Source organism: Pan paniscus, chromosome 1 (genome assembly GCF_029289425.2).
Source record: "Pan paniscus chromosome 1, NHGRI_mPanPan1-v2.0_pri, whole genome shotgun sequence".
NCBI lineage: Eukaryota > Metazoa > Chordata > Mammalia > Primates > Hominidae > Pan > Pan paniscus.
The window spans coordinates 18,865,613-18,893,103 of NC_073249.2; the positions used below are offsets into that span (position 1 = coordinate 18,865,613).

The 27,491-nt window shown below is 49.2% G+C and overlaps 1 protein-coding gene across 1 annotated transcript in view; it reads left to right on the forward strand.

Annotated features, from left to right (window-relative positions):
- The window catches only part of PGBD5 (piggyBac transposable element derived 5), a 105,346-nt gene extending 83,927 nt beyond the window's left edge, over positions 1-21,419 (forward strand). The window contains exons 4-7 of the mRNA XM_008978172.4: positions 5,244-5,424; positions 9,454-9,651; positions 17,652-17,757; positions 19,445-21,419. Coding sequence (XP_008976420.2) covers positions 5,244-5,424; positions 9,454-9,651; positions 17,652-17,757; positions 19,445-19,640 — 681 coding nt within the window. The 3' untranslated portion in view covers positions 19,641-21,419. The remainder of the gene's footprint in view (positions 1-5,243; positions 5,425-9,453; positions 9,652-17,651; positions 17,758-19,444) is intronic.
- The last annotated feature ends 6,072 nt before the right edge of the window (positions 21,420-27,491 follow it).

A 27,491-nucleotide genomic window follows, 5' to 3' on the forward strand; every position in this document is an offset into this window, starting at 1 on the left:
ACAGCCGCACACACCCCGTGATCTCATTCTGCGTCTTCAGTGAGTGCAGATCGTGCACTGCTGTGCTGTTTCCACAGCTGAATTACTTTCACCTTCATAGCTCCTTGCACACTAGAGATAAGACTCAAGCAAAGGATCACCAGTCCCTACGATGTGATACCCTTCCCCCAAATATGCTCTTCACTGAGAAAATTGATTCTCTTCTGTGCTGAAAAAGAAGTAGGGTCATTCATTGGTCAAGACCAGTATAGCTGAACTGGGCTTTCTCCAGTTCTTTGTGTTAGAGAGGCAGGAGGGTGCCCGGATCCCAGCAACAGCTTAGTGGAACTATCAGCTGGTGAGTCAGCAGCTACTGCCACTAGCCTTACTGTTCTTTTGAGAAGTTGAGGGAAAAGATGAACTAGATCCTGTCTCTGGAGGTCGTGGGGGCATTTCAGGAGAGCTAAGATAAATCCCATGTGCTGTATGTTTCCCCCAGGGTATTAACTGCTATAATCCATAATTCCTAAGATCCTTTTTGTTGTAATGTCAGTATAAAATATGCAACATTAGGAATAATACCCTGGGGCAAAGTATAATGCCATATAGTAATAAACTTGCATGCCTACTTTCTTAAATATATATATTTAAAAATCATAGGAGCAAAAAAAACTTTTTAGGAAAAGTGAAAAGCTTGGCAACCACCAAATGGTACATTTTCCTGCTCTAGAGATACTTGTCAAGCAGTCTTGTAGCTCAGAAGTGTCTATAACTGGCTGCATTTTGCCCAGTGATAGGAAGTCACCTATGTCTACACACGTTGGTGGAACCATATTAGTATGATAGTGCTTTCTCTAGATATGTCTAGGGAGATACCTGACTTTTTGAAAAGCAGACCAGGAAGTAGTCACACATCTAAGTGAATGGTATTTCCTTCCATGTCGTGTCTGGGGAGCTCTTGTAGAAAGTACCCAACCCAGTGTCTGAATACATGTGTGGGTTCCCAGTGATTCTGCTGTTTCTCAGATTACTGGCAGGATTCCTTAGGATTGTCTTTTAAACCTGGACGTGATCATTAGCATAGCTTGTATAGCTTAAGCATTTGTAGCAACAGAGCATGGATGGGATAAGACTTCACTGGAGGTTGCTCATCCAGCTAAGGGAAACAAGTTACTACCTTTGACCACTGACGTTATTCTGTCAAAGCAAACCAGGACCAGTCAGGTACCGGACCTGCCTGGCCATCAGACCAAGCAGTACCTCTTAGACTGGGCCTTTTCCTGGCCAGATTTTGACTGCCTTGCCAACAGTTTTTCCTAAATCATGCCCTCAACTGAGACTTTCAAGGTTACCTCTTTTTTGTATTTATTTAAATGAAGGTCCTATTTTATATTCACTTTTAGAAACTCATTATTTTATAGCAATGAGTGCCACACATTTGGGACTCTCTTTGGACTCTCATTGGTGCCACTTCTTGGCTGCATCCTTCTTCCAGATTTCCTAATAAGAAATCTTTGACCTTCAGCTCAGTGCCTGTCTCCTCTGGCTCAGTGCCTTTGGCTCAGTGCCTGTCCCCTTCTCCTGTGACATCCCAGTTGAGCGTCCACTTCTTCAGAAGAGACTGGCTGGAGTCTGGAAAAATGGCGGTTTTCAGAGGTGCATGTGTGGACACGAGGCTGAGTAATTTCAAGGCAGTCCTGCAGCAGGACTGCCTTCCGTATTCTACCCAGGGGTTGTAAAATCTCAGCTGCACATCACTGGCTTTTGGGAAAATGTGTTAATTCCAAGACAGCAAGAGGCTACCCTGATTCTCAGAGTCATCATCATCTCCAGGCATGGAGATGATGAATAACCGTTCACTCAGACCCAAAGATACTGCAAATTCCAAATAGTCTTATGCTTGGGTAATCCTGATAAGGAAGTTATTTTATAATTATTTTTAGTGGGTTGTTTTCTGATTAAGTTGTATTACATATTTAGCATCAAAAACATTAAAAGCCCAGCATATCTGTCATTCTGATAAATACTTTTTATACAGAAATAGCCGCTTGAGTGTATAGTCAACATATATTTATAAACACACACATATATACACACTTGCACTGTTTTATAATCTGGCTACTTACAAGGATATTGTGAACATTTTCTATGTTATTAAACATTTTTTCTACATGATGATTTTTTAAAGTATATCACATTCCATTATACCTACATATATAATTTTAACCAGTCTCCTCTTCATGTAAGATAGTTAGGTCATTGTTAATTTTTTTACCATTATAAAAAACCCTGAAATGGACATGGTATTTTATATATAAATCCTTTTAACACATTTCTGATTGTTACCTTGGATTGGGTTCCTAAAAGTGAAACTCATGAGTAAAATAGCATGAATATTTTTAAGGTTTTTACAAAATTTATTTTTTAATTGACAAATAAAAATAGTTTATTTTTATTGTGTACCACATATTTTGAAATATGTAGACACTGAAATGGCCAAATCGAGCCAACTGACATATGCATTACATCACATAGTTATCATTTTTTGTGGTGAGAACACTTAAAACCGACCGTCTTGGCAATTTCCAAGAATATATTGTTATTAACTTTAGTCACCATGTGGTACCATAGATCTCTTGAACTTATTCCTCCTATCTAACAGATTTTGAATTCTTTGACCGATACCTCCCCACTCCCACTTCCATCCCCCAGCCCCGTAACCACCATTCCACTCTCTCCTATTAGTTCAACTTGAAGTTCACATGCAAGTGGGATCATACAGTGTTTCTCTTCCTGTGCTCGGCTTATTTCACTTAGCTTAATGTCCTCCAGGTCCATGTTGTTGCAGATGGCAAGACTTCCTCCTTTTTAAAGGCTGAATAGTATTTCATCTTGTGTATATGGCACATTTCCTTTATCCACTTATCCACTGATGGACACTTGTGTTTCCATATCTTGGCGATTGTGAATAATGCAGCGGTGAACGTGGGAGTGCAGGCATCTCTTAGAGATCCTGATTTCAGTTCCTTTGGGTGTGTACTCAGAATTAAGATTACTGGATCCTATGGTTGTTTTATTTTTAATTTTTTTGAGGAACTTCCATACTGTTTGCCGTAACAGCCATACTTTAAGGTCTTTGATTCATGGGCAAAATTTCCCTCCGGAAAGTTTATGCGTATTTATACCAAATCAGCACAGTGCTCATTTCCCTGCATCCTCACTGACACTGAGTGTTTGGACGGGGAAGGTGTTGTTCACTGTTGGTCTTCAGGAAAGTACATTGAATCAGTCTGTTTCCCAGGGAATAAAACTGACGTCATCTTCACTCTGCTGGTTTAAAAAAGGTGGGGAAGCATTAAATAAGGTGGGGAAGCACTCCATTTCTCAGCTATCACGTTGCAGTTCTTCAGATGCATAGAAGTGCCTGGTGTGGAAGCAGTGTGCCCCAGTGTGTGTTAGAACTCGAAGATACAGGCTTCCTGCCCCTGGTGTGCACACACTTGCCCGTTATTCGCTCAAACAGTAATGTGGGTGTTGATGAGAAGGAATTTGGATTTTGCAAATGTATTATGGTCCTAAATCTGTTAAAGAGAAATTATCTCGCATGGGCCCAACCTACCCAAGTAAAGCCCTAGAAAAGGAACCGGGCTCTTCCTGACAGAAAGCACAAGAGGGACGCAGCTTCAAGAAGAGGCCCCATTGCGGGCTTTCTTTTCTTTTCTTTTCTTTTCTTTATTTATTTATTTATTTTTGAGACGGAATTTCGCTCTTGTCGCCTAGGCTGGAGTGCAATGGCACGATCTCAGCTCACTGCAACCTCCACCTCCTGGGTTCAAGCGATTCTCCTGCCTCAGCCTCCCAAGTAGCTGGGATTACAGGCACCTGCCACCACACCTGGCTACTTTTTTGCATTTTTAATAGAGACGGGGTTTCACCATGTTGGTCAGGCTGGTCTCGAACTCCTGACCTCAGGTAATCACCCTCCTCGGCCTCCCAAAGTGCTGGGATTACAGGCGTGAGCCACCGTGCCTGGCCTATCATTGCCGGCTTTCACAATGGAAGAGGTCATGTGGCAAGGACTACGTGTTGCCCCCAGGAGCTGAACGCAGTCCCTGGCTGACAGCCAGCAGGGACACAGGACCTCAGTCCTGCAGCCGTAAGGAAACAACGGGAATGCAGATCCCAAGCACCAGATGAGAACCCACCAGTCAACATTTTGATTGCAGCCTTGTGCTGCCCTAAGCAGAAAAGCCAGCCGTGCCCTGCTCAGACCTCCAGCCTACAGAACTATGAGCTCATAAACGGATGCTGTTGAAGCCACTGAGTTTGTGGTCATTTGTGCTGCAGCAATTTAAAAAACATAATACACAGCATTTAAAAATTTGAGTGTAGATGTCTGCATAGAAACCACAGGCAACATGCGAGCTGCATGTGTTAATGTAGAAATAATCTGTGGCGGGCTCAGATCTATGAACTTCTCTAGCAGTTCTGGTTTGCAGTGACTTACCGTCGTCCAACACCACATTTTGCATTGTGTTTTGTTTGTTTAAGATATTTTCGCTAAGTCACATTTCTTGCACCTGTACTGGAGGCAGTTGATTTTTTTGAACATGCTCTTCTTCAATCCATTAACTTTCCTGCCTCTACCCCTTTGTTGATGTTCATGGAAGCAGCCTGAAACAACGTTTAAAAATTGCTCACTGAGTCCCCAGACATCCTCTTTGTTGGCCCTGGACTCTTGGGCAAATGTTTAGCCCTCAGTCCTGTCTCCTCTGCACCATGAGGGGAATCATACCTCTTCTGCCTGCCTGAGGGGGGTTACTGTAAAGAACAAATTAAACAGTCATTATGAACATACCTTGTAAATTAAGAAGCTGTATTCAAATGGAAAGTACACAGATAACGTGTATTCCTAACAGGTGAGGTTGCCTTTAATTTTATTTATAGTGAATTTAAATCATTCCTGTGTTTGAAAGCCGGGGAATGTATTTGCACTGTCCCATTACCCATGGCTGCTTGTTCCTTTCCTCCTCCACCTTGACCTTTCCAAACTGAAGCATCTGGGGCTGAGTCACCAATCGCCAAGGCCACGGGGTGTGCTTGGGGGTGACCTAGAGTCCCTGTGAGCTGAAAAGATGATGGGGGCTTTTCCATGGGCTCCCAACCGGATGACTGAGACCCATGAGGCCTGTGCTTGCTGAATACTCGGGCTCCCAGCCTGACACTGCTGTGAGCACGCTAACCTCTGTGTGTTTCTTTTAAAGATTTATGTCCACCTGAAGGAAGGTGGGGGCCCAGATGGCCTGGATGCGCTGAAGAATAAGCCCCAGCTCCACAGCATGGTGGCCAGGAGCCTGTGCCGGAACGCAGCAGGCAAGAACTACATCATTTTCACGGGGCCCAGCATCACCAGCCTGACGCTGTTTGAAGAGTTTGAGAAGCAAGGTTAGTCAAGTGGGGAGCCAGTGGGGACACGGCCCAGCCTCCCCGGGGAAAGTGGGGGGAGAGGTCCAGGTGGGGGTGCAGATGCGTGGTGGCCACCACAAACCACAGGATGCCAGGTGATGAGGCCCTTCCTTGAGGGAACAGATGCATCTCAGCCACCCTGTGTGCTGGATCCCGCTGGGCACTAGAGATTGCAAGGTGTGTGAGCCACGGGCTCAAGGTCTAGAGGACATGTCGGTGCAAAGCTCTGCCTGGTCTTCGGGGCGTTTCTTTGTGTGTCCCCTGATGGAAATCTGTAGCCATGAAAAGCCTGCGTCCCCTGGACACAGCTTCTAATAAGGCTCTGGGAAGTCTCTCGAACTCACCCATCATTTATAATGTGGCCCCTTCCCAGGAGACAGGCAAGAATTGTGTGAAGCCTCAGAAAAGTCTTAGGTATTCCGGGTGCTCAGGTGTTTGGTGCACGCATGGCAAAGACTGGGCAAGCCTTCTATGGCTCTGGAAGAAATAGGGGCTATAGAAAAAGAAGATCTGGATCCATTCAGGGAGCCGCCCCGTGGCAAGTTGCCCTGGCCTTTGCTTTGTCCTGGCTTTGGGGATTTAGATCTGGTCCACTCAGAAGCAGCACAAAAAGTGCCTGCTCCCCTGCAGCAGCCACTAGACTAGAATTGCAGACCATTTGCTCAGCAGCAGTCAGACATCTGACCTTAAAACTAGACCCTCTTAAGTAATGAGGTGTAGACAGCTGACATTCTGGAGCCCTGGCAGCTGCAGTGAGGCCGCAGCCCTGGACTTCACTTTTTGCTGGCCTCAGCTGCATCTTACTCATCTGCAAAGCCCAGGGCTTAATAGTTATTTGTTGGAAGAATCAAGGGTAGAGAGATCCAACGACATGAAGTGGGGCTGTGAAAGTAAAGCAAGAGCGAATTGGCCCTGAAGCACAGTACCCAGCTGCTTTGGAAGAATGGGGGGGTTCTCTGTTTGAGCACAGGGTGAGAACCGGGACTGCCATCTCTCCTGCCCATTCGTACAAGGCCGAGTGCGGGTACTGCGAGTGTGATGTTTATGTGTGTTCCAGGGCCTGTTCCCTGCCTCACACCATCAACCTGGACTGAAAGTAGAAGGGGTGTATGTGTGTCTCTGTGTCTTTGTGTGTCTGTGTGTGTCTGTGTCTGTGTGTCCGTGTATTCATCTGTGTGTGTATCTGTGTGTGTGTCTGTGTGTGTATATGTGTGTGTATATGTCTGTGTCGGTGTGTCTGTGTCTTTCTGCCTGTGTGTGCATCTGTGTGTCTGTGCGCATCTGTGTGTGTCCATGTGTGCATCTCTGTGTGTCTGTGTGGCTGTCTGTGCGTCTGTGTGTCTGTGTTTGTGTGTCTGTGTGTGTCTGTGTCTGTGTATGTGTGTGTGTCCATATGTGCATCTGTTTGTGTCTGTGTGTGTGCATCTGTATGTTTGTGTGTCTGTGTGTATCTGTGTGTCTGTGTTTGTGTCTGTGTGTACCTGTGTTTGTGTGTGTCCGTGTGTGCATCTGCATTTGTGTCTGTGTGTATGTGTGTGTGCATCTGTGTGTATGTCTGTGTCTGTGTGTCTGTGGTTGTGTCTGTGTGTGTACCTGTGTGGGTATGTGTCTGTGTGTGTGTGTCTGTCTGTATCTGTGTATCTGTGTGTGTCTAAGTCTGTGTGTCTGTGTGTGTCTGTGTGTGTCTGTATGTGTACCTGTGTATGTATGTGTATGTGTCTGTGTGTCTGTATCTGTGTATCTGTGTGTGTCTGTGTGTGTACCTGTGTGTGTGTGCGCGTCTGTTTGTGTCTGTACTTGTGTGTGTATGTGTCTGTGTGTGTCTGTGTCTGTATCTGTGTATCCGTGTGTGTCTGTGTGTAAGTCTGTGTGTCTGTGTGTGTCTGTATGTGTACCTGTGTATTTATGTGTATGTGTCTGTGTGTCTGTATCTGTGTATCTGTGTGTGTCTGTGTGTGTACCTGTGTGTGTGTCTGTGTGTGCATCTGTGTTTGTGTCTGTGTGTGTACCTGTGTGTGTGTCTGTGTCGAGTGGGGTAGATGCCATGGAGATAAGGTAGGTGGAGTGGGGATGCTAGAGGACTATCCCGGGCCATCGATATGGTTCCCAAAGAGCTGAGTGTGCTGCTCCTGTGGTTCTGAGGAGGGGATGCCTCTTGGCTCAGAGAATTAGGAGGATGGGAAAAGAATATTCTAGCTGGAAGAAAATATTTAGATATGGAATTTGGATTTTTTTCAAGAGAAGGTTAGGTAAGAGATAAAAAAGATCTCCTTGCCTGTTTTTAGAAGTGTCTAAACTGAGCTCTTCACCCAGGGTGTCATCATGTACCTCCTCTGCCGTGACTGAGGGTAGTGTCCTCCAGCGTGTCCACAGGGAGGGTCACTAGTGGCTGCACCGTGCCTCCTCAGGACACAAATCACATTGGTCTGGGCCACTGTCCCCCCACCCTGGGGGATTCTCAGGCAGCCAAGGTTGAGGAGAAGAATCAGAGCTGAGAGTCTGGTTGTCCCTCCTAGGGCCACACAGACCGTTGTCAAAAGCCAGAAAGGACATTCCTAGAATAATTTCTGTGTTTATAAAGGGATAGATTCATGGAAACTTGAGTGCTGCTGGAATGTTCTTTCCCTCTTACGAACATGCAGCTTCTCTTTGGCTGGTGGTGTAGATTGAGCCCCAGATGGGTGATTTTGGACATCCTTACCCTGGTTCATGTCATCCTCCTCCCTGTTTGTAAGGACAGATTCTCCTTTTTACATCTCTAGATGAGAGTAGCTTGAGTGGTCACGTGCGGTTGCTAGGAATGGAGCTGCGAGCAGCAGCCCCCTCCTCTTTTCAGCAGCGAGACTCAAAAGCACCTCCGGGTGCATCTTCCTTCCCACCTGCCACAAGGAAAGGAATTCGGAAGAGGGAAAGATTCATTCAACTGTCCTTCTTCCAGTGCAGGGTGGGATGCGGGGATGAGGAAAGCAGATGCATGGGATATGGGATGTGTTCAGGTGACCGATGGCACTGTCGGTCCTCCGGGAGCTGAGCAGAGAGTAAAGGCTGAGACTGCTCCCAGGGTCTCTGCGTCCCCTCCAGGCTGCTGGGGAGCAGCTGAGTGCTTGTGGCCCCTGTGGCCTTCTGTCCCAGCAGGGTGGGGCAGGCCCATGAAGTGGAAGGACCTGAAAGGCCTTGAGTCCAGAGTGGAAGTGAGCAAGTCCGCGGTGGGTGTTTGTTCATACTGGTGTCTACCGCCCACCAGCCACCCATGCCAGTCTTCCAGGCCTGAAAGACCGAGCTCAAGCTCCTTCTCCCTCAGGAAGTTCTCCACCCACTCATGGAAGGACACTTGGTTTAGTTCACATTCTTGGATTATTCTTTCCTTCGCATCAAATATAGCTCCCCAAGGAGATGGGGGCTCCGTCTGACAGCTTCCTGGGGTGCAGTGTGGCCTGGCTCAGCACTGGGCTCGCGTTCAGCCACGTCCTGGTGAGACCATTAGGATGATGTAACCGTGGCCAGGTTTGGATGCTGGACAGTCCTGGGCTTCATGCCTGTCTTTGCCCTCCCAGCTGTGAGTCTGGGGGCTTCGCCCTTCTCAAGTCTCAGTTCTTCTTCTCTAATGTGCATGCCATAACCTATGGAGTGCAGAAGTTTCTTGAAGTAGATGGGATGATGAGTACACGTGCGTAGTGCTGTGCTGGACACCCAAGTGAGGGTCCAGGTGACAGCTCCTGCTGCTGCTGCCGATCCATTGCTTGTGCTGTAGCCCTACATGCAGTCTTAGCATACTGTATGTTCTTAGGGAGGGACCTGGGGAGATTGTCACGGGGAGAGACAACAGAGGGATACGAGACCTCAAAACTTCAGCAGTCTCTTCTAGAGGGGTCTCTAGAGGGTCTGACTCCCAAGCATCAGCCTCAGAACCGGGCAGTCCCGTCCTTTCCTTGGGGGTGCACAGGGCGGAGGAGCCGCCGGCATCTCCGATGGTGGTGAGTGTGTGATCCTTCCTCCCTCTCCCCTCAGGGATTTACTGCTGCGGCTTGCTCAGCGCGCGGAAGAGTGACTGCACCGGCCTCCCACTGTCCATGCTGACCAACCCAGCCACACCCCCGGCCCGGGGCCAGTACCAAATCAAGATGAAGGGGAACATGTCCTTGATCTGCTGGTACAACAAAGGACACTTCCGCTTCCTGACCAACGCCTACTCCCCGGTGCAGCAGGGTGAGTGCAGGTCCGCCATTGACACAGTGGGGCGCGCGGGGATTGGTTGAGCTTGGCCGAGCCCACCGCTGCGGTGGATGTGGCGTCCACTGTGGGCTGTGCTGCTCTGGGGTCAGACTACCCTCGGTTATTCCCCAGCATCTGGGGCCACGCTCCTAAGTGTGGCGGCTGTGTGGAAGCAGCGGGGAAGCAGCGAGGAAAGAGCTCCCCGTTCGTTGTAAGCTTTTGAGCGGTGCAGGCTGACGGGGTTTGCAGGTGGCTCAAGCAGCCCCTGGAAGCCCCCAGGTTGTACACGGGGTATGATAATGGGCTGCATTTGAATGGCATTTCACTTTGTCGTCTGGGATTCTGTGAAAAATCCGTTCTGATGGAAGGAAAATCCACCGTTCTTATCTTTCAACGTCTTCCTTAGAAGTTAAGCATGTGCGCTGTCTGGTTCATCCGCTGTTCCCTGATTTCTTCATTGATTTTACTCAGGATTTAAAATCCATTCTTAACAAAGGGACTTACTTAGCAAGGAGCCTATACTTAAAGTAACATACAGTGAAATCATCACTAAACCACTGAAAAGAACACTGAAAGGACAAAGGGGCCCTTGCAAAGGCGTTCCCAGCTGTGCTGTGCTTGGGGGCAGCCTCCCCTGCCTTCACACGGAGGCTTTCCTCAAGACAAATGACGACGAATGAGGTAGAAAACAAAGGCCTCTTTCCCCTTCACTTGTAAAGGAACACTGCTAAGGAGCCCAGGTGTTTGTGTGTGGATTTGTGCTCTCACATGTACGTGTGTGTGGTATGTAAGCTTGCCTGGCATGTTGTGTGTGCTGTGGAGTGTGTATGTGATATGTATTTTTGGTGGCATGCTGTGTGTGGTGTGTGTGTATATATTGGTGTGGTGTACTGTGGTGTGGAGTGTTTATGTGGTATGGTATGTGTGGTATGGTGGGTGTGGTGTGTGTATATGTTGGTGTGTTGTATGCGGTGTGGAGTATGTGATATGTATGTTTCTGTGACGTGTGTGTATATATTTGTGTGTGTGGTGTGGAGTGTGGATGTGATATGTATTTGTGGTATGGTGGGTGCGGGGTGTGTGTATATATTGGTGTATACTGTGGTGTGGAGTGTGTATGTAGTATGGTATGTGTGGTATGGTGGGTGTGGTGTGTGTGTTTTGTTGTGTGGTGTGTAAGTTTGGTGTGTGTGGTCTGTATGTTGTGGTGTGGTGTGTATACACGTGTTTGTCTATGTTATGGGCATGGTGTGGTGTGTGTGGTCTGTGTGGTGTGGTGTGTATATGTATGTTTACATGGTGTGGTGTGTGTAGTCTGTATGTTTGTGTGGTGTGTATACGTGCATGTCTATGTTATGGGTATGGTGTGTGTGTGTGGTGTGTGTGTGTTGTGTGTGTGGTGTGTATCTTTCTGCAGTACAGTTTGTGCATCTATGTTTAATGTATGTTGCTAGTTTATTCCCATGCTTCACCTCCCGCCAGCTTAAGTTGCATCACGCCTCAGTGGAGATGGCGATCGAGGGACCCCAGCAGATGGGCGTCAATACTCGATTTGGGTGTAGAGGGTTGTAGGGAGCTGTGCTCTTGAGTGCTGTGTTTAGGATCAGTTGAAGAAAGGTTTGAGCCAGGCCTGGTGGCACCCACCTGGAGTCCCAGCTACTCAAGGGGCTGTGGCAGGACATTGCTTGAGCCAAGGAGTTCAAAGCCAGCCTGGGCAACATAGAAAGACCCCCATCTACCAAGAGAGAAAAAAAAGAGGAGGAGGAGGAAGAACGAAGAAGAAAGAGGAAGAGGAAGTAGAGGAAGAAGAACGGAGATGAAGAAGGAAAAGAAAGGCTTGGAATTGGCCTTGCAGAGTTTGGGTTGAACTTCCAGACTCCAGTGATGAGGGTCTTGGTGCAGGACGAGGGAATTTCCAGGGAACATGTTTGAGAGTCAGGGGCAGGAACTGCTTCCTACCAAATTATTTTGTTTATTTATTTATTTTTGGGACAGGGTGTTGCTCTGTCGCCCAGGCTGGAGTGCAGTGGTGCTATCATAGCTCACTGCAGCCTTGAATTCCTGAGCACAAACAAATCTCCCACCTCAGCCTCCCAAGTAGCTTGGACTACAGGTGCATACCACTGCGCCCGGCTAATGTTTTTTTGTATTTTTTGTGAGACAGGGTCTCACTATGTTGCCCAGGCTGGTCTCAAACTCCTGGCCTCAAGCGATCCTCTAGCCTCAGCCTCCCAAAGTGCTGGGTTTACACGCATGAGCCACCATGCCCAGCCCCACCAAATTATTTTAAGTGATGACCTCTGAAAAGGTATCTCAAGGCAGGACATCACGTTCATCTGAGCTCAGTGAAAGCAGATAATGAAGAGAAAAGAATGAGGCTGGAGAGGTTCAAAGTCCTCTCCAGGATTTAAGATGACAAATGTTAAAAGGCTAATTTTAAGGGTTGGAGTTCTTAAAGCAGACACCAAAGGAGCATGTAAGGAGGATATTGATGGGCAATTGATTTTTAAATCTGTTGAAATTTAGTGTTCATGTTTAATGTACTTACAATTTCTGGATCCAAAGTATTCTATTTTACATCATAAAGTTCAGAATCCTAGCGTCCCTTAAAAATCCCAAGGAATGACCACAGCATCACTGTAGCCCCTCTCCCCGCTCCAGGGGCCCTGGTCCCCTCTCCCAGTACCTCTAGAAAGCACTCCCAGGGAAGTTCACACTTGCTCAGTGAGCACTTTAGGTGGGTGCTTCAGGTGGGCACAGACCTGGGTGTAGCTGGAATGAGCGGGAAATTGCCTGGGGGAAGGTAAAGTTCATAGCTGCTCCTCCCCAGGAAATCTGTTTTGGGGTTCACATCTTAGAGTTCTTTTTTTCATGAAGAGAGATCGTCTTCTGTACCTAGTATTCCTTCCCTTTGGATGTGCCATAATTTCTTCAGCCAGTGCCCCTATCAATGATCCACTTTTTCGCAATGTTAATAATGATACAGTGATGTCTTCATACATAAACATTTGGGCACATCTTTGATCATTTCCTCTGGGTCAATCCAAAAGCGGAAGTGCTGGGTCAAAGGGTGGGACGATGTCAAGGTTTCTGGTGATGGGTTGCCGCAGGCTGTACTTCTCTACCATCGCAGCGGGCACAGATGCCTCCAGCTTTACCGGCGCTACTTTTTTATTTGTCATTCTGACAGGTGAAGATGCCCCCAGATTTTAAATATCAATCACTCTGACTGCTGGAGAGGTTGCACATCTCTCCATGTGTTGATTGGCTAATTTCGAGTGATTTTTTTTATGTTCCTTACAATTTTCCTTTTGAGATATTTGTCACGTTCTCATTCACTTGAAAGGAAGTTTTCTGCCTATAGCACATTGTTTTCTGTATTTCATTTCCTTTTGTTTTTATTTGTGATTAGTATTATTTAACATAAAAAAAAGTTTTCATTTCTTCATAGGCGGATCTGTTGATACCTTCTCTGCTCTCATGCTTTAGGTCTCTGCTCTGTCCCAAGGCCAGATAAGTATAAGTTCACCTGGCTGTTTTATGGTGTAATTTTGTGCTCTTTACCATAATCCACTTCAAATTTATTTTGACGCATGGCATCAAGTGGGCCTCTACTATCTTGTTTAGTGGCCAGGCTGGGTTGACCCAGCAGCTGCACCTCTGTGCCTAAACCATTTATTGAATAATTCATCCTTTTCCTATTTATTTTAAATCTCACTCAGGGCCAGGTGTGGTGGCTCATGCCTATAATCCGAGCTACTCAAGAGGCTGAGGCAGGAGAATCTCTTGAACCTGGGAGACAGAGGTTGCAGTGAGCCGAGATTGTGCCACTGCACTCCAGCCTGGCCGACAGAGCAAGACTCTGTCTCAAATATATATGTATATATCAGATGATAAACTGAAGCATCATATATTCTAGAGACTACTTCTCAGCTCTATCTTATATTCTGTTCTACTATGACCATATATACTCTGGTTGTAGTTGAGCAGAATTTCCAATTTTAGGAAATATGTAACTAGGTATGAACATTTTAGGAACTGGTTTATTTTTTTTTTTACTCCAGATTCTAGGGAATCGTGAACCTTTTTGTCACAGAGTATGAGCATATGTACAGGCTTTTTAAAAAGTTAAATGCAGGCCAGTCACAATGGCTTATGCCTATAATCCCAGCGCTTTTGGAGGCCAAGTTGGGAGGATCACTTGAGTCCAGGAGTTTGAGACCAGTCTGAGCAACATGGCAGGACCCCATCTATGCAAAAAATACCACCTCCCCCCGCAAAAAAATTAGCTGGGCATGGTGTAGCTGTAGTAGTCCCAGCTACTGGGGGTGGGGGTTGGTGGGGCACTGAGGCAGGAGGAACACTTGAGCCCAGGAGGTAGAGGCTGCAGTGAGCCGAGATCGTGACACTGCACTTCAGTCTGAGCAACAGAGTGAGACTGTCTCAAGAAAAAAAAAAATGTTAAATGCTGTCACATGTCAAGGGATATTCCCATTGTGAGCCAAACCCTTTTGCTTTTCTTTCGAAATCCACCTTGGGTCTGTCTTCTTCCTCCTGGAGTCTGCCCATTTAGGATTCACATTCACTTAGGATTCACATTCACTAAGACTAATGAGAAGGCAGAATGTCTGCATATGAATATGAGTCAGGTCTTGATTCATTCCCTTAAATTTGCAGAAGGGTAGCAGGAATGTCAGTCAAGCCACTAACAGCCGAGGAAGGTGCTAAGACAGAACAACTGTTAGAATGGGAAGACAGGGCCATGTCGATCTTGAGCATCACAGAGACAGACGTGCAGAAGATAGACGTGTGCAGATCCATGTAGCTCTGAATACAGCGTCCACCACGAACCTGTGCATGACATACACACCATTCTCAGTGATTCACTCAGTCAAGACAGTCACTGTCAGATTCCCTCTTGCTAATATTGCCAATGTTAGCAATCAGAAGATGTCACAGGACAGCTGCCTTGCCTTTTTCAGCTGGGGTACTACCTCAGAATCCAAAATATCATATGGAGAGGAGGGTGATCTGGTTTATAAACTGGGGAAATGCTCGAGGAGAGGATGCGGATCTGGTGTGGAAACAGCTCAGTTTCAAGCCTAAACCCCCATGTTAAATTTAAAATTATGAAAAAGAATGGGAAAGAAATGAAGAGTTAAAGAAGGTCTCCCATGTCCCATGGCGAGGTAGATTGGGACAGTGACAGTCCAGGAGCCTCTGCTCTTATTGGGCTGAAATCAGGAGGTGAAAAGCTGCAAGGTCGGTGGCTATGGGGACGGGTCTATGGGAAACCCCGAGATCTTCGGAGAGCGGCCATGACTCACCGGAGACACTAATGACTCAGAGCGGGGCATCCTGAGTTCCGGGAAAAGAACTAAGGGGATTTGCATTTCTTTATAGGGATGGTCTCACCTGCTCACATCCAAGTGGAACCCTAAAGAGGCCAGAGCCTCCTGTGACCCAGAGAAGGTCGTCATTGGAGGTCAGGCAAATCAAAACATAGCTGGAGATGGGAGACCTGCACGGGCCACATGCTGTGGCCCCAAGTGTGACAAGGGGTTCCTCCTACTCGGTCTTGGAGGCAGAGGCAGCTGAGATAAGGGGCCGGGGACAGGAACCCTCAGGAGGGGCGTTGGAGAGAGACGGCAGTCCTTGGGCACTGCAGGCCCGCATGCCCTCCCTGGCGCCTGATGCGCTCAGCCCTGGAGAACGCCCCCTCTGCGGGCTCCCGACAGCAGAACATCTCTCAGGAGGAGGGGCTCCATAAGCAAGTGAAGGAGGCCATAGTCTTCCGGCCAGGAGGAAGCTCCAGTGTGGGGGCCGCCGTGGTTTTCTGGCCCTTGGAGAGCTTTAGGAAACGCACTGCCAGGGCCCCTTCCCCGGTCCTGCGTCTCTAGGGCAGGCCTTGGCAGCTCAATTTCCCACAAGCTGGCCAGTGTTTCTTCCATGCGAAATGCTGCTGTTTCTGAGGAAAGAAGGAAAGAGTCCGGCTCAGTGTATGTAAGCAGATCTGCGCGACCCTGGTCTCCTCAGCCACAGACCCTCAGTGAGAGTTGTGGGGGTGGGAGGGGGCTGGCCCCAGATGAAGCTCCTGTGGACCTGCAAAGGACATGCCCGTTTGACTTTGACCTTGTCCATTTAAGTATTGCTGAAATTGCACAATCCTGTGAGCCAATGCCTTAAAAAAAAAATACAGAAAAATGGCACTGTGCCCATAGTCCCTTGCTGCTGTGAGGGAAGGCCAGTTCAAGGAAACAGTAGGTCAACTCCAGCCACACTCGAATGGCTGCGGCTGTTAGGAAGAACGCGTCCGTCTCATCTTCCGTGTTGTCTGCGGTGGGTGGCGCATAGGGCAGGCCTGGGAAGCCAGAATGACCAGCAGTGGCTTGGCAGCGGGGCAAGGAGGGCTCATGGGTCTCCGTGTGCTTCTCAGGCCCTGCTGGTAGGATTTGTTCATCTTGCCATGACCTTCGCGGTGCCCCTGGGATGCATTCCCAGTTGTACTTAGTAGAGGAAAAGGTGTTTGAGGGTATAGGGCCCCCAAAGTTCGAGGAGGCATGAAAGGATGGAGCTGGGGGATGGGAGGGTTGAAAAGGACAACCTCCTCCTTCTTCTGAGCCTCTAATTCCTTTTGGCTGCGCGTGGAGGCTCGCACATGTAATCCCAGAGTTTTGGGAGGCCCAGGTAGAGGATCACATAAGGCCAGGAGTTTGAGACCAGCCTAGGCAACATGGTGAGACCTAGGCAACATGGTGAGTCTCTGTTTTAAAAAATTGTTTTAATTAGCTGGGCATGGTGGCATGTACCTGTGATCCCAGCTCCTTGGGTGGCTGAGGTGGGAGTATCCCTTGAGCCCAGGAATTTTAGGCTGCAGTGAGCTATGATCATGACACTGCACTTCAGCCTGAGTGACAGAGCAAGACCTCATATCTAAAAAAATAATGATAATAATTCCACCCTTTTGCTTTTTTATTTTTTATTTCATTTTGAGATGGAGTTTCGCTCTTGTCACCCAGGCTGGAATACAATGGCAGCGATCTCAGCAAACCGCAACCTCCGCCTCCCAGGTTCAAGTGATTCTCCTGCCTCAGGCTCCTGAGTAGCTGGAATTACAGGCGCCTGCCACCGGGCCCAGCTAACTTTTGTATTTTTAGTAGAGATGGGGTTTTGCCATGTTGGCCAGGCTAATCTCAAACTACTGACCTCAGGTGATCCCCCCGCCTTGGCCTCCCAAAGTGCTGGGATTACAGGTGTGAGCCACCGTGCGCAGCCTCCTTTTGCTTTTTTAAATTGACAAACAATAATTACACATTTTCACGGGGCACATAGTGATGTTCTGCTACATATAATGTATGGAGATCAGATCAGGGTAATTAGCATATCCATCATCTCACACACTTATCGGGGGATTTATTAAAGGATGCAAAACCACAGCCTAGATGGGAGGAGTGAGGTCTAGTGCTCTGTGTGGGGTGACTCTGCAGTCACCCTGTGTGGGGTGACGAGTTGCCGACACCCCTTGGCTTTGATGAAGGCAGGTGGAAAGGGCTCCATGGTGCTGTCTGACCTCAGCCACCACCTCTTCTTCCTAGCATCCCTCACCCAGCCTGGCAGAAGGGGGAGGGAGGGAGGAGTGAGCCCTGTCTCCGCTTTCACTCTTTCAAGGCCCAGTCGGATGCAGCACCCTTCCCCGTGCTGCTTAGAGCCCCTTCAGGCCTGCCAGGATCCTACAGGCCTGTAAACCCCATGACTTGGGGTGCTGTGTCTGGGCCAGCGCATACCATGGCACTCACCTGACTGATGCTTTCCTCAATCCCTCTGAAGCACCTGGTGGTTGGTGCTGATTGTTCTTCTTCAACTGTCCCTCCCCTCCTCCTCCTCTGCTCATTATTAAGTTGGGAGCAGCTAAGCTGGACGAAGATAGGCACATTTATAAAGTAGCATTAGGAGGAGGTGCTGAGGAAGGGGCTTATCTTGTCTCTCGCCTTCAGGAGTCATCATCAAAAGGAAGAGTGGGGAGATCCCATGCCCCTTGGCCGTGGAGGCGTTTGCCGCTCACCTGAGCTACATCTGCAGATACGATGACAAATACAGCAAGTAAGTGGCTGGGCACCTCCATGACAGAAGGGCTCTCATAGTTGTGCCGTCTCGGAATAGATGTAATGGCAGATGATCACTAGTTTCCCCAGTGTAAGAACTGCAGGATGAAGACCCTGAGAGGTAAGATCCTGCCCTCAGCCTGGGCTTCTGGGCCTCGCCTATGCACACATGGCTTTACCTGGAAGTCCTCTGCCCAGGTACTCTGTGTCCTCCACTCTCCCAATGCTGGGTTCACATTCCCTGTGCCCAGAGGCACCCTTTCCTTTGCTTACTGAACTGAGCTGTCCCTCAGCAGTGAGCTCAAACTCCAGCCGTTGGCATCGCTTGCCCCAGTCCTCTATTCTGAATTGCTGTCCTCCTTCCCCACACCCCTAACACACTGGGCATCAGCTCGGGCACTTCAACCCCAAGTCACATGTGTTCTAGCACGGGTGCCTTAATTTTCTCAAATATGGATGCCTGTTTAGATCACCAGATGTGGTCTCATGTTCAATATACACATAGTATGCATAGTTTACACACAGCATAGACAAGATCCACAATGTGCGGACGTCCAGACACCCACGATGCCACCCCTGACCTCGTGCCATTATAGCCACCATGATGGGAACTCAAAAAATGACGACTATTGAACATTGAAACTATTAAATTACTGGGATTGAGCCTTACCACTTAGAACAGGGTTGGGCTAACTCAAAATCAGATATTGACTGAACCTTCTTTGAGGGTAACCTGTACTTCCTGGCCTTTTTCATGCTAAAGAGGGAAAAACAAGGACCTGGTTCTCTCTGGAAAACTCAGCCTGTGTGTGAAAGGTAGTCCCACTCCTTGGGGATTCATTGAACAAGTCTTTGTTGAACGCCCACTATGTGCTCAGCACCTTACTAAATTCCATGAGGTTGTTACAAAGACATTGGCATTCAGTTCACTGAGCACCTGCTATGTACTGGCACCTTGCTGTGTTCTATGAGGTTGTTCTAAAGCAGCTGGCATTTGTGGAGTAGATGTCTGTCGTGCCTGCTCTGTGCTGGGCATTTCAGACATAGTGAGATATTAAGGATACCGATCCTCCCATACTTTATACAGGGTGCAGAGGCAAACTCACAAATGGAGAAGACAGTGCAGTGAGTGAGGCCTGAGGCTAGTGCTCCCAAGAAGGCCAGTGTTCTCAGGGTCTGGGTGGGCTTCCCGGAGGGGTGACCTCTGTGCCTTCATCTGCAGGGATGGTGGGGATGGCAAAGTACATTCGGGAACAGGGGAATGCCCTGCAGGGGCCTGGAGCTGAGGAAGAGCTTGGCCTTGGGGGAGTGTCAGCTGCACAGCACGCACAGAGCACAGCTTTGCAAGGAGCATTCAGCAAGCAGGGAAGCTGGAGGGGCTGGCAGGCGCCTGTCCACTCCGGGGCTGTGCGCCACCCCAGCACACCTGGCACCTGGCTTTCAGGGTCTCCTCCAGCAACCTTGTTATTTTCATTTCCTTGGTCTTAAATGAAGTTCATTGTGACAAAACCCCCAGCTGGAACTCACCTAACATCCCAAGCCTGACTCCTGCCCCCACAGCCCTCCTGCTTCTGTCGGGGGCGAACCTGCAGCATCTCACGGGCTGTGGTGAGGGGGCCCTTTGGGATGCATCTCCGGGTGCCATGAACCATCGGGTCAGCCGTTCTTATTCCCTCTGTCCTCAGGTATTTCATTTCTCATAAACCAAACAAGACCTGGCAGCAGGTGTTCTGGTTCGCCATCAGCATCGCCATCAACAATGCCTACATCCTGTACAAAATGTCAGACGCCTACCACGTGAAGAGGTACAGCCGGGCGCAGTTTGGAGAGAGACTCGTCAGAGAGCTGCTGGGCTTGGAGGATGCCTCTCCGACCCACTGATGCTGGGGGCGCAGGACTCGGTCAAGGGAGGGGCAAGAGGAGGAGGAGAGCCTGCCGTTCCAACTTGCCCATCAGAGACCCGGACACGGCCTGGTGTGTGGCTTGCTGCCTGGGAGGGATGCACAGGGCCTCTGGAGGGACAGGATGGACCTGGTCAGAGGACGGTTGCTGTCCTCATTTGCATTCCAAGAAAAGCATGTCCTCCCTCAAGAAACAGTGCCGCCGGTGTGATGAGCACTTACACCCACGTTCTCAAGGGCAGATTCTCTCATGACATCCGTGGAGCTTGCGAGGCAGCGTGGACTGGTGACTGTGAAGGAAGGCCCCCGTGGTAGAATGAGCTGGAGCATGCTCTAAGAGAGATGCCTGCTTCCTAAAGATCTACAGCAATCTGGGACGTGGTTCAAGTTCAAGACTTGAAGGAAGCAAAGATGCCCTGCATGGTTACAATGGCTCAGGTGTCAGGGGAGGCCGGAGGGTTTTCCAGCATTTGCCTCATGCCAGCACCTTTGAACCGGTCTCTTAGAAGAAGACACACATCCTGGGTGTACAGTGGTGAAATGGGGAGTGGGTGCCCATTCTGAAAAACGAGGCATTCCTGCTCATTCCCTCTGCTTAGCTGGTGGGCAGGGGAGAAAGGGAAATGCCAAAAACTTGGAGTGAAGGATGATGCTATTTTTTATTTTTAAATATATCTTCAGGTTATTTTCTTACTGTTGCTTCAGATCTAATGTAAAAGGCAGATGTCCCCTCCTCTCCACCCCAAACGCTGACCCCGGCCTCAGTCACGGCTCTTTGCATGATCACAGTTCTGTGTTCTGGCCTGTGGCAGGGCCGGGAAGGGCCGCTGGCTTCCGAACAGACGTGGTTGCTCTCCACGAGGCGCATGGGGAGCCCGCGGGCCCTAAGCTTTGTCGCAGATGTCATCATTGGCAGAATTACTTGTCTTGAAAAATAAGTAGCATTGCTGAAACACACAACCGAATTCTCTACGATGGCCATTTGCTCATTGTCTTTCCTCTGTGTGTAGTGAGTGACCCTGGCAGTGTTTGCCTGCTCAGAATGGCCCCTCAGAACAACAGGGCTGGCCTTGGAAAAACCCCAGAACGGGACTGTGGTGACAACTCTGGTCAGGTGTGATTTGACATGAGGGCCGGAGGCGGTTGCTGACGGCAGGACTGGAGAGGCTGCGTGCCCGGCACTGGCAGCGAGGCTCGTGTGTCCCCCAGGCAGATCTGGGCACTTTCCCAACCCAGGTTTATGCGTCTCCAGGGAAGCCTCGGTGCCAGAGTGATGGGCGGATCTGACCGTCCCCACAGACCAGAAACAAGGAATTTCTGGGATTACCCAGTCCCCCTTCAACCCAGTTGATGTAACCACCTCATTTTTTACAAATGCAGAATCTATTCTACTCAGGCTATGGGCCTCGTCCTCACTCAGTTATTGTGAGTGTTGCTGTCCGCATGCTCCGGGCCCCACGTGGCTCCTGTGCTCTAGATCATGGTGACTCCCCCGCCCTGTGGTTGGAATCGATGCCACGGATTGCAGGCCAAATTTCAGATCGTGTTTCCAAACACCCTTGCCGTGCCCTTTAATTGGATTGAAAGCACTTTTACCACATGGAGAAATATATTTTTAATTTGTGATGCTTTTCTACAAGGTCCACTATTTCTGAGTTTAATGTGTTTCCAACACTTAAGGAGACTCTAATGAAAGCTGATGAATTTTCTTTTCTGTCCAAACAAGTAAAATAAAAATAAAAGTCTATTTAGATGTTGATTCTCTGTTAATACGTGAATTCGTTTAAAAGGTCAGGGAACAGGCGGGGTGCGGTGGCTCATGCCTGTAATCCCAGCACTTTTGGAGGCTGAAGCGGGCGGATCGCTTGAGTCCAGGAGTTTGAGACCAGCATTGGCAACATGGCGAAAGCCCATTTCTACAAAAAATACAAGAATTAGGTGTGGTGGCACATGCCTGCAGTCCCAGCTACTTGGGAGGCTGAGGTGGGAGGATCTCTTGAGCCACTGCACTCCAGCCTGGGTGACAGAGCCAGACCCTGTATCAAGAAAAAAAACAAGGTGAAGGAACAAAAATACAGGCTACTTTTTAAAATACTTGATTTTTTTTGTTATATAATCTGGTGTATATGATATTAACTGTTCTTGGTGTCTCAAACCACTGAGCAGTTTATAAAAGAAATGTTTTTGAGCTTTGGCTAATAGAAATACCTCTTGATGTTGCAGTCGTATGAGTGCAGTTGTATTTGAGGTGCCTGTTTCATTGAAGACACTAGCAGGCCTGCCTTCCGGCCTGGTGGTTTTCCCTCTTTTCTTCTAGTTTGTGTCGTGTGTCATTCCAGATGAGCAGGAAGAGGTGCTGTTCTGACAGGCAGTGGGTGGCTGCATTCCCCAGTCATGAGAGAATAATTGTACCATTGTAACACTCTGTTTCTAAAATGGCAGCCACCTGTTGTCTGATACATGATGGGAAAAGGCAGCTGTTGAGCCGGGTCTAGGGGAGGCTTCAGTGGCCACTTCAGGTCTCTGGAGGAATGCTGTTGACTGAGAAGAGTTTCTCTTCTCCATCCAGAAGGACAGAATAGCATGTAGGACTGACTGACAGAACCTCCAGGGACCTGGACCTTGCCTTAGAGATGTGATTCAAAGTGGCTTTTTGGAGTGACTCTAGTTGAAGTGCATCTGGTTCCAGTATCTCCCTGGGTTCAACAGCCCTCAGGTTGATTCTTGATTGGCTTTGGAGTAGCTGGCCATCCCTGGGGATGAGGAAAGAGCATCGTAAGTGGTCTTATGACAGAGGGAGCCAGCATGGCCCTGGCTGAGTATATGGGGCTGGCAAGCACCACTGCACACATGGCAAGTGAGAGCCCATTCCACTCAGATCCAGCCACTAAGCCAAGCCGATCCCCTGCGGGATGTCTCTGCTGCAGGCTCTGGAAAAAAAAAGATGGAGCAATGAGCTTCCCAGCCTTATGCAAAACAAAACACCCACAAAAACTTCCAAGCTTCTCCAAAGAGAATCTGCATTTCCCTGCAACTCACAGGGAATTGAACCTGCACTGAGCTTCACGGAGTTTATGAGACCTTCCCATTACTGCAGTTGTGTTGAGAGTCCCGTGAGGTCCTTCTTAGGCAAATTCAACTTCATTGAGTGAATGTCTGTTTCTGTTTGGTGCCTACTTGATCAGGTTCCATATTCGACTTTCATTGTCTTTCCCCACACTCTGCTCCCTAAAGAGCCTCGATTTTGGCCAGGTGCGGTGGCTCACACCTGTAATCCCAGCACTTTGGGAGGCCGAGGCAGGCGGATCACAAGGCCAGGAGATTGAGACCAGCCTGGCCAATATGGTGAAACCCCATCTCTACTAAAAATACAAAAATTAGCTGGGTGTGGTGGTGGACACCTGTAGTCCCAGCTACTCGGGAGGCTAAGCAGGAGAATATCTTGAATCCGGGAAGCAGAGGCTGCAGTGAGCCAAGATCGCACCACTGCACTCCAGCCTGGGTGACAGAGCGAGACTCCAACCCCCCACCCCGCCACAAAAAAAAAAAAAAAGCCTCGAGTTTGAACAACGTCTTCCCGTGGTCCATGGGACATTATACTAGGGACATCTTTCAAAAGTCAGGCAAGTCATATGGAAAAGTCTTGGTGGCTGGGTCATTCTGAGCAAACACATCCAGTACTGACTAAATCAGATGAGGCTTGGTCACCAAAATTGAGTTAACTCTGCTGCGTGCAAGAAGCAAGAAGATTGCAGGTCCCCAGGACAGAGCCTGGAAGGTTCTGAATCCTTCCTGTGTGGCCCGTGTATCAACATCCTCCCCAGGGACCCAGGCTCAGCCCCCCAACAGTGAGGGGGGTCACCAAGCATCAGGCTGAGAGGAAGCAGGGCAGACCCGGGAGGGCCATGGGGCCTTGCAACTACGCAAGCCTCACACATTCTCCTCCAGTCCGCATTCATGGCAAAAAAAAACATTTCCCCACTTGCCTGGGATTGGGGCGAGAACAAGTCAACGACACACTGATGGGGGAGAAAGGTGACCTTGGGTGTGGTACCTCCCAGATCTGTCTCCTGCATCCTCGCGGGTGCTGTGTTTGAAAAGTATGACAGCGGTGGCTAACAGGCCAGCACACTTCCAGGTGGCTTGGGGTGGCCCCTCTGCCCCAGAGCCTTACTCCTCACAGGGATCCCTGTGGGTTAGGCATGGACTGTCACCACGCCCAGGTGGAGAGGTGCAATGGTTCTCCCAGGTAAGCAGACCCAGGTTTGCCTGATCCAGGAGGCCGCATCCTAACTGCTGTGGGGACTGGCTGTCCCGATTCATCACGAGGATGGGGGATTTTATACCTGACTTACCTGACAACTTTCTAGGGGATTTTCTCCTTTCCATATCCAATCCTCTCTGCTGATCCGAATACTGAAAACAATCATTATGAGATCCGGGACATCACCCTCCCCCTGGGTCCTTTTCTTGTCCTAGATGGAGATGGGTGTTTTGGAGCTTAACAACTACTGAAGCTAAAGTTCGCCTGGTAGGGAGCCACTATTCTGGGGGGCATCTGGACAGGGCAAGCCCTTGGCCGCGCCAGACCCTGAGCCAGAAAGAACCACAGTGCTTTCCTCACCCAGACGGCCCCAGCTCACAGCATGGGGAGAGTGGGATGGGGTGGGGGAGTGGAGCCAGCTGTGGGGTCTCATCAGAGTGCCCTGGGATCTAGGCCAGAGGCGCCGTCTTCACCCACATGCCAGCTTTGTAGTTCTGGTCCCTCTTCCTTAAGCAAGGGCTTGCCAAGCCTTGGCTGTGGAAAGCCTTAGCCTTGTGTAGTGGGAGTTCCAAACGAAAGAAGTCCCCAGAAGTTCACAAGGTAGTGGCCAGGGAAAGTGTCCCCAGTGCCCCCTCCCCACCGGTGGCCTCTGCAGCCTGCTTTGGAAAACAGTTCTGTCTGTGAAGAAATCTCTCCTGTTATGGCCCTGTGTCAATCAATGCGGGCTTGGCTGTCTGCCCAAATACCTTCCTTCCTTATCAGGAACATGACTGAGGCTTCTCACTTTTGCCTCCATCGCTTAATCCCTTTTTCTCCGTGGCTTCTGTGTGTCTCATCTTCAAGAGTATTTCTCAGCCTTCTTTGCAGGTATGTTATTCTCTCCCAATAAGAAATAAAGACTATCAGGTACCAAAGTGGCACTTAGAGCTGTTGCCATAAAATAGCACCAGAGAGTAAGCATGCCCTCTGGCCACGCAGCTCGCTGCCATTTAGCCATCTCTGTGTCCCTCCCTCCCTGGGGTGCCCAGTTCGCACCCCAGTTCTCCAGCAGCCCAGGCACATTCTCCTAGCTCTGACCCCTGTCTGGTGGTGGCCGGGCAGCCTCTCTTGAGTGTAGGGTGGTGGTGCTGGCGCTGGTGGCAGCTCTGTGTGAACTGTGTTCCGGGGGGGTAGGGCACCTTCACCCTTCCGTGTATACCCATGTATACACGGTCATAATGAGGAGACTCCTGCGGGAGACTTGATTGTGCGCTCCATGTCACTAGCTACTCTATAAGCAGATACCATTCTTCAGGTTTTTTCCTTAGTTGCTTGGAAGCTTGACCTTGTGTGCATGTATTTGGAGATGAAAACAGAAAGGGCGGGGAGGACATCGGCTTGTGTGAAAGACCTAGGAAGACGATGGAGGAGGGTGTGCAGCTTCGCTCACGTGTCAAGCCTCCTGGCTCCCTCAGGTGGAAGGGGCATTTTATGGCTAAGGAAATTCAGTGAGGAGTGAAGGGTGAGGCTGAGCCCGCCAGAGAAATCAGCCTCGGCCCTCCCCTCCCCAAGGGTCACCTCCCGGCAGCGTACCTCTGTTCTTGGTGCGTCTCGCTAGTCTTTGATTCATTCTTCTGCCGTCTTCACCCAAGCCTCGCTGGACTAAAGAGTGACAGTTAATGCACATGGAGCATTTCTGTTCCAGCAGGTCACGTCTCCCTGTATGGTTCCTTTGCTGAGTCCTCAGCATTGCCCTGGGAGCTGACAACCATCGGTCCCCCTTTTGTGATGGGAAAGTGACACTCTGAGAGCCGTGGTGACTCTACAGGGTGTGGAGCCAGGTTGACCCTCACTCCGTCTGCTCCAGGGCTTCCTGGTTCTCAGCCACTGCTGCTTCTGAACTGCTACAGGCCAGGCATTGTGCTAAGAACTGGGCACGTGTTACCCCAACGTGGTCTGTGCCCTTGAGGGTGCCATGACTGAAACACGTTGGGGGCACACAGCAGGCTGATTCTCCGCCGAAAGAAGGCTCCAGCCAGAGGCCGAGACCCTGTGTGGGGGAGGTGGCAGTCACCATTGCTGATGGACTCAGCAACCCCCAGACCCTCCACCTTGCTTGGCAGGCATCACATGCACCTGGCTTAGCACATCCCTGCAAACACAAGAGTCTGAACCTCCTCAAGAGGCTGCAGTCACACTGCATTTGACCAGGACTTGGCAACCTGCAACTTGTCCTGAGAGCCAGGTATGCGTGTGTGTATCTGGGGAGCACGCCCCAAACATGAGCAGGGACAGTGTTCCCAGCTATCCGAGAGGTCATGCCCAAGCCAAAAGGAAGGCTCTAGCTCTTAAACATGAATAAGTTTATTCCTTTCATTTCCACAGTGTCTTATGCTTGCTTCTGTTTTCTCCAAGGAAGTATGGTGCCCACCTACTCCTCCAGCCTGACGATCCATGTGAGGGTTCCTTGTTCCCAGCCCAATTCTCATGTCCCACCTTTCTCCACTAAGAAACAGCCAAATTTTGGCAAGAGTCGTGGTAGGAAAAAAAACAATAATTGGGCAGATGAGGATTTTTCGCTTTTTGACTAGTTCTTTCTCTAGACTTTCCTGTCTTTTTAAAACTTCTAGTTTCCCCCTTGAGCGCTCCCTCCCAGTGGGTAGACCACGGAAGGAATGAACAGGGGATGGAAGCAGGGGATGCAGTCCCTATTATTTCAATAGATTGGAAAGATGGGCCCAGAACAATTGCGTACGGTGTTCAGTGTAAATTGAAGATCTGGAGTTGCAGGATTGTTGAGGCAATTTTTAGTTACTTTGCTCCATCTAAACACAAGGCCATAGGATAGTGTGACTTTTTACCTTCATCACCTTATCCACATCAGAAGTACAATGTCCACTTAATACATATATACATATATGCATACATACATCTGTAATACATATATGTATGTGTATATATACACATACAGTGTGTGCACATGTATATGTATGTACATACATATGCATATATATATACACATACAGTGTCCACTTAATATATATATCTTGTGTGTATGTGTGTGTAAATATACACACACATACACACATGATAAAATACAGAGTCTACCACATGATGAGCCTCTGCTAGGTCCTTAGCAATCAAACCACATGTCCAGTCCTGGCCCCCATTCTACAACAAAACACATGGGCCAGTTTAGGGGTCCAGGAGGGCAAGGATGGTGGGTCCACATAGAAACCAGGTAAGGGAGGAGCAGTCCACAGGACTGGGGTAATGGGCTGGTGAAGCAGTGTTCCAGGAGGGGAACTGCCACTCACAGGGCTGCCCTGGTCGCCCTCGGGATACAGCCAGACTTGATCCGAGTGGCTCCCAGGGCCGAATGGGGACCGCTGGGTGCATATCCTGGGAGGCAGCCTTCAGCTCAGTGGGGAAAGCAGTTTCCAACCTTAAAGCTGCCCAACACTAGCACAGGGCACCTGAGAAAGGAGGGGCCCCTCTGCCTTTACTCAGTATCTCCCACTAGAGGCAGCTTGTTCCTGCAGGGAACTCTGGTGGGGGGTGGGGGGGGTGCTGGTTCTCAGTGGGCAG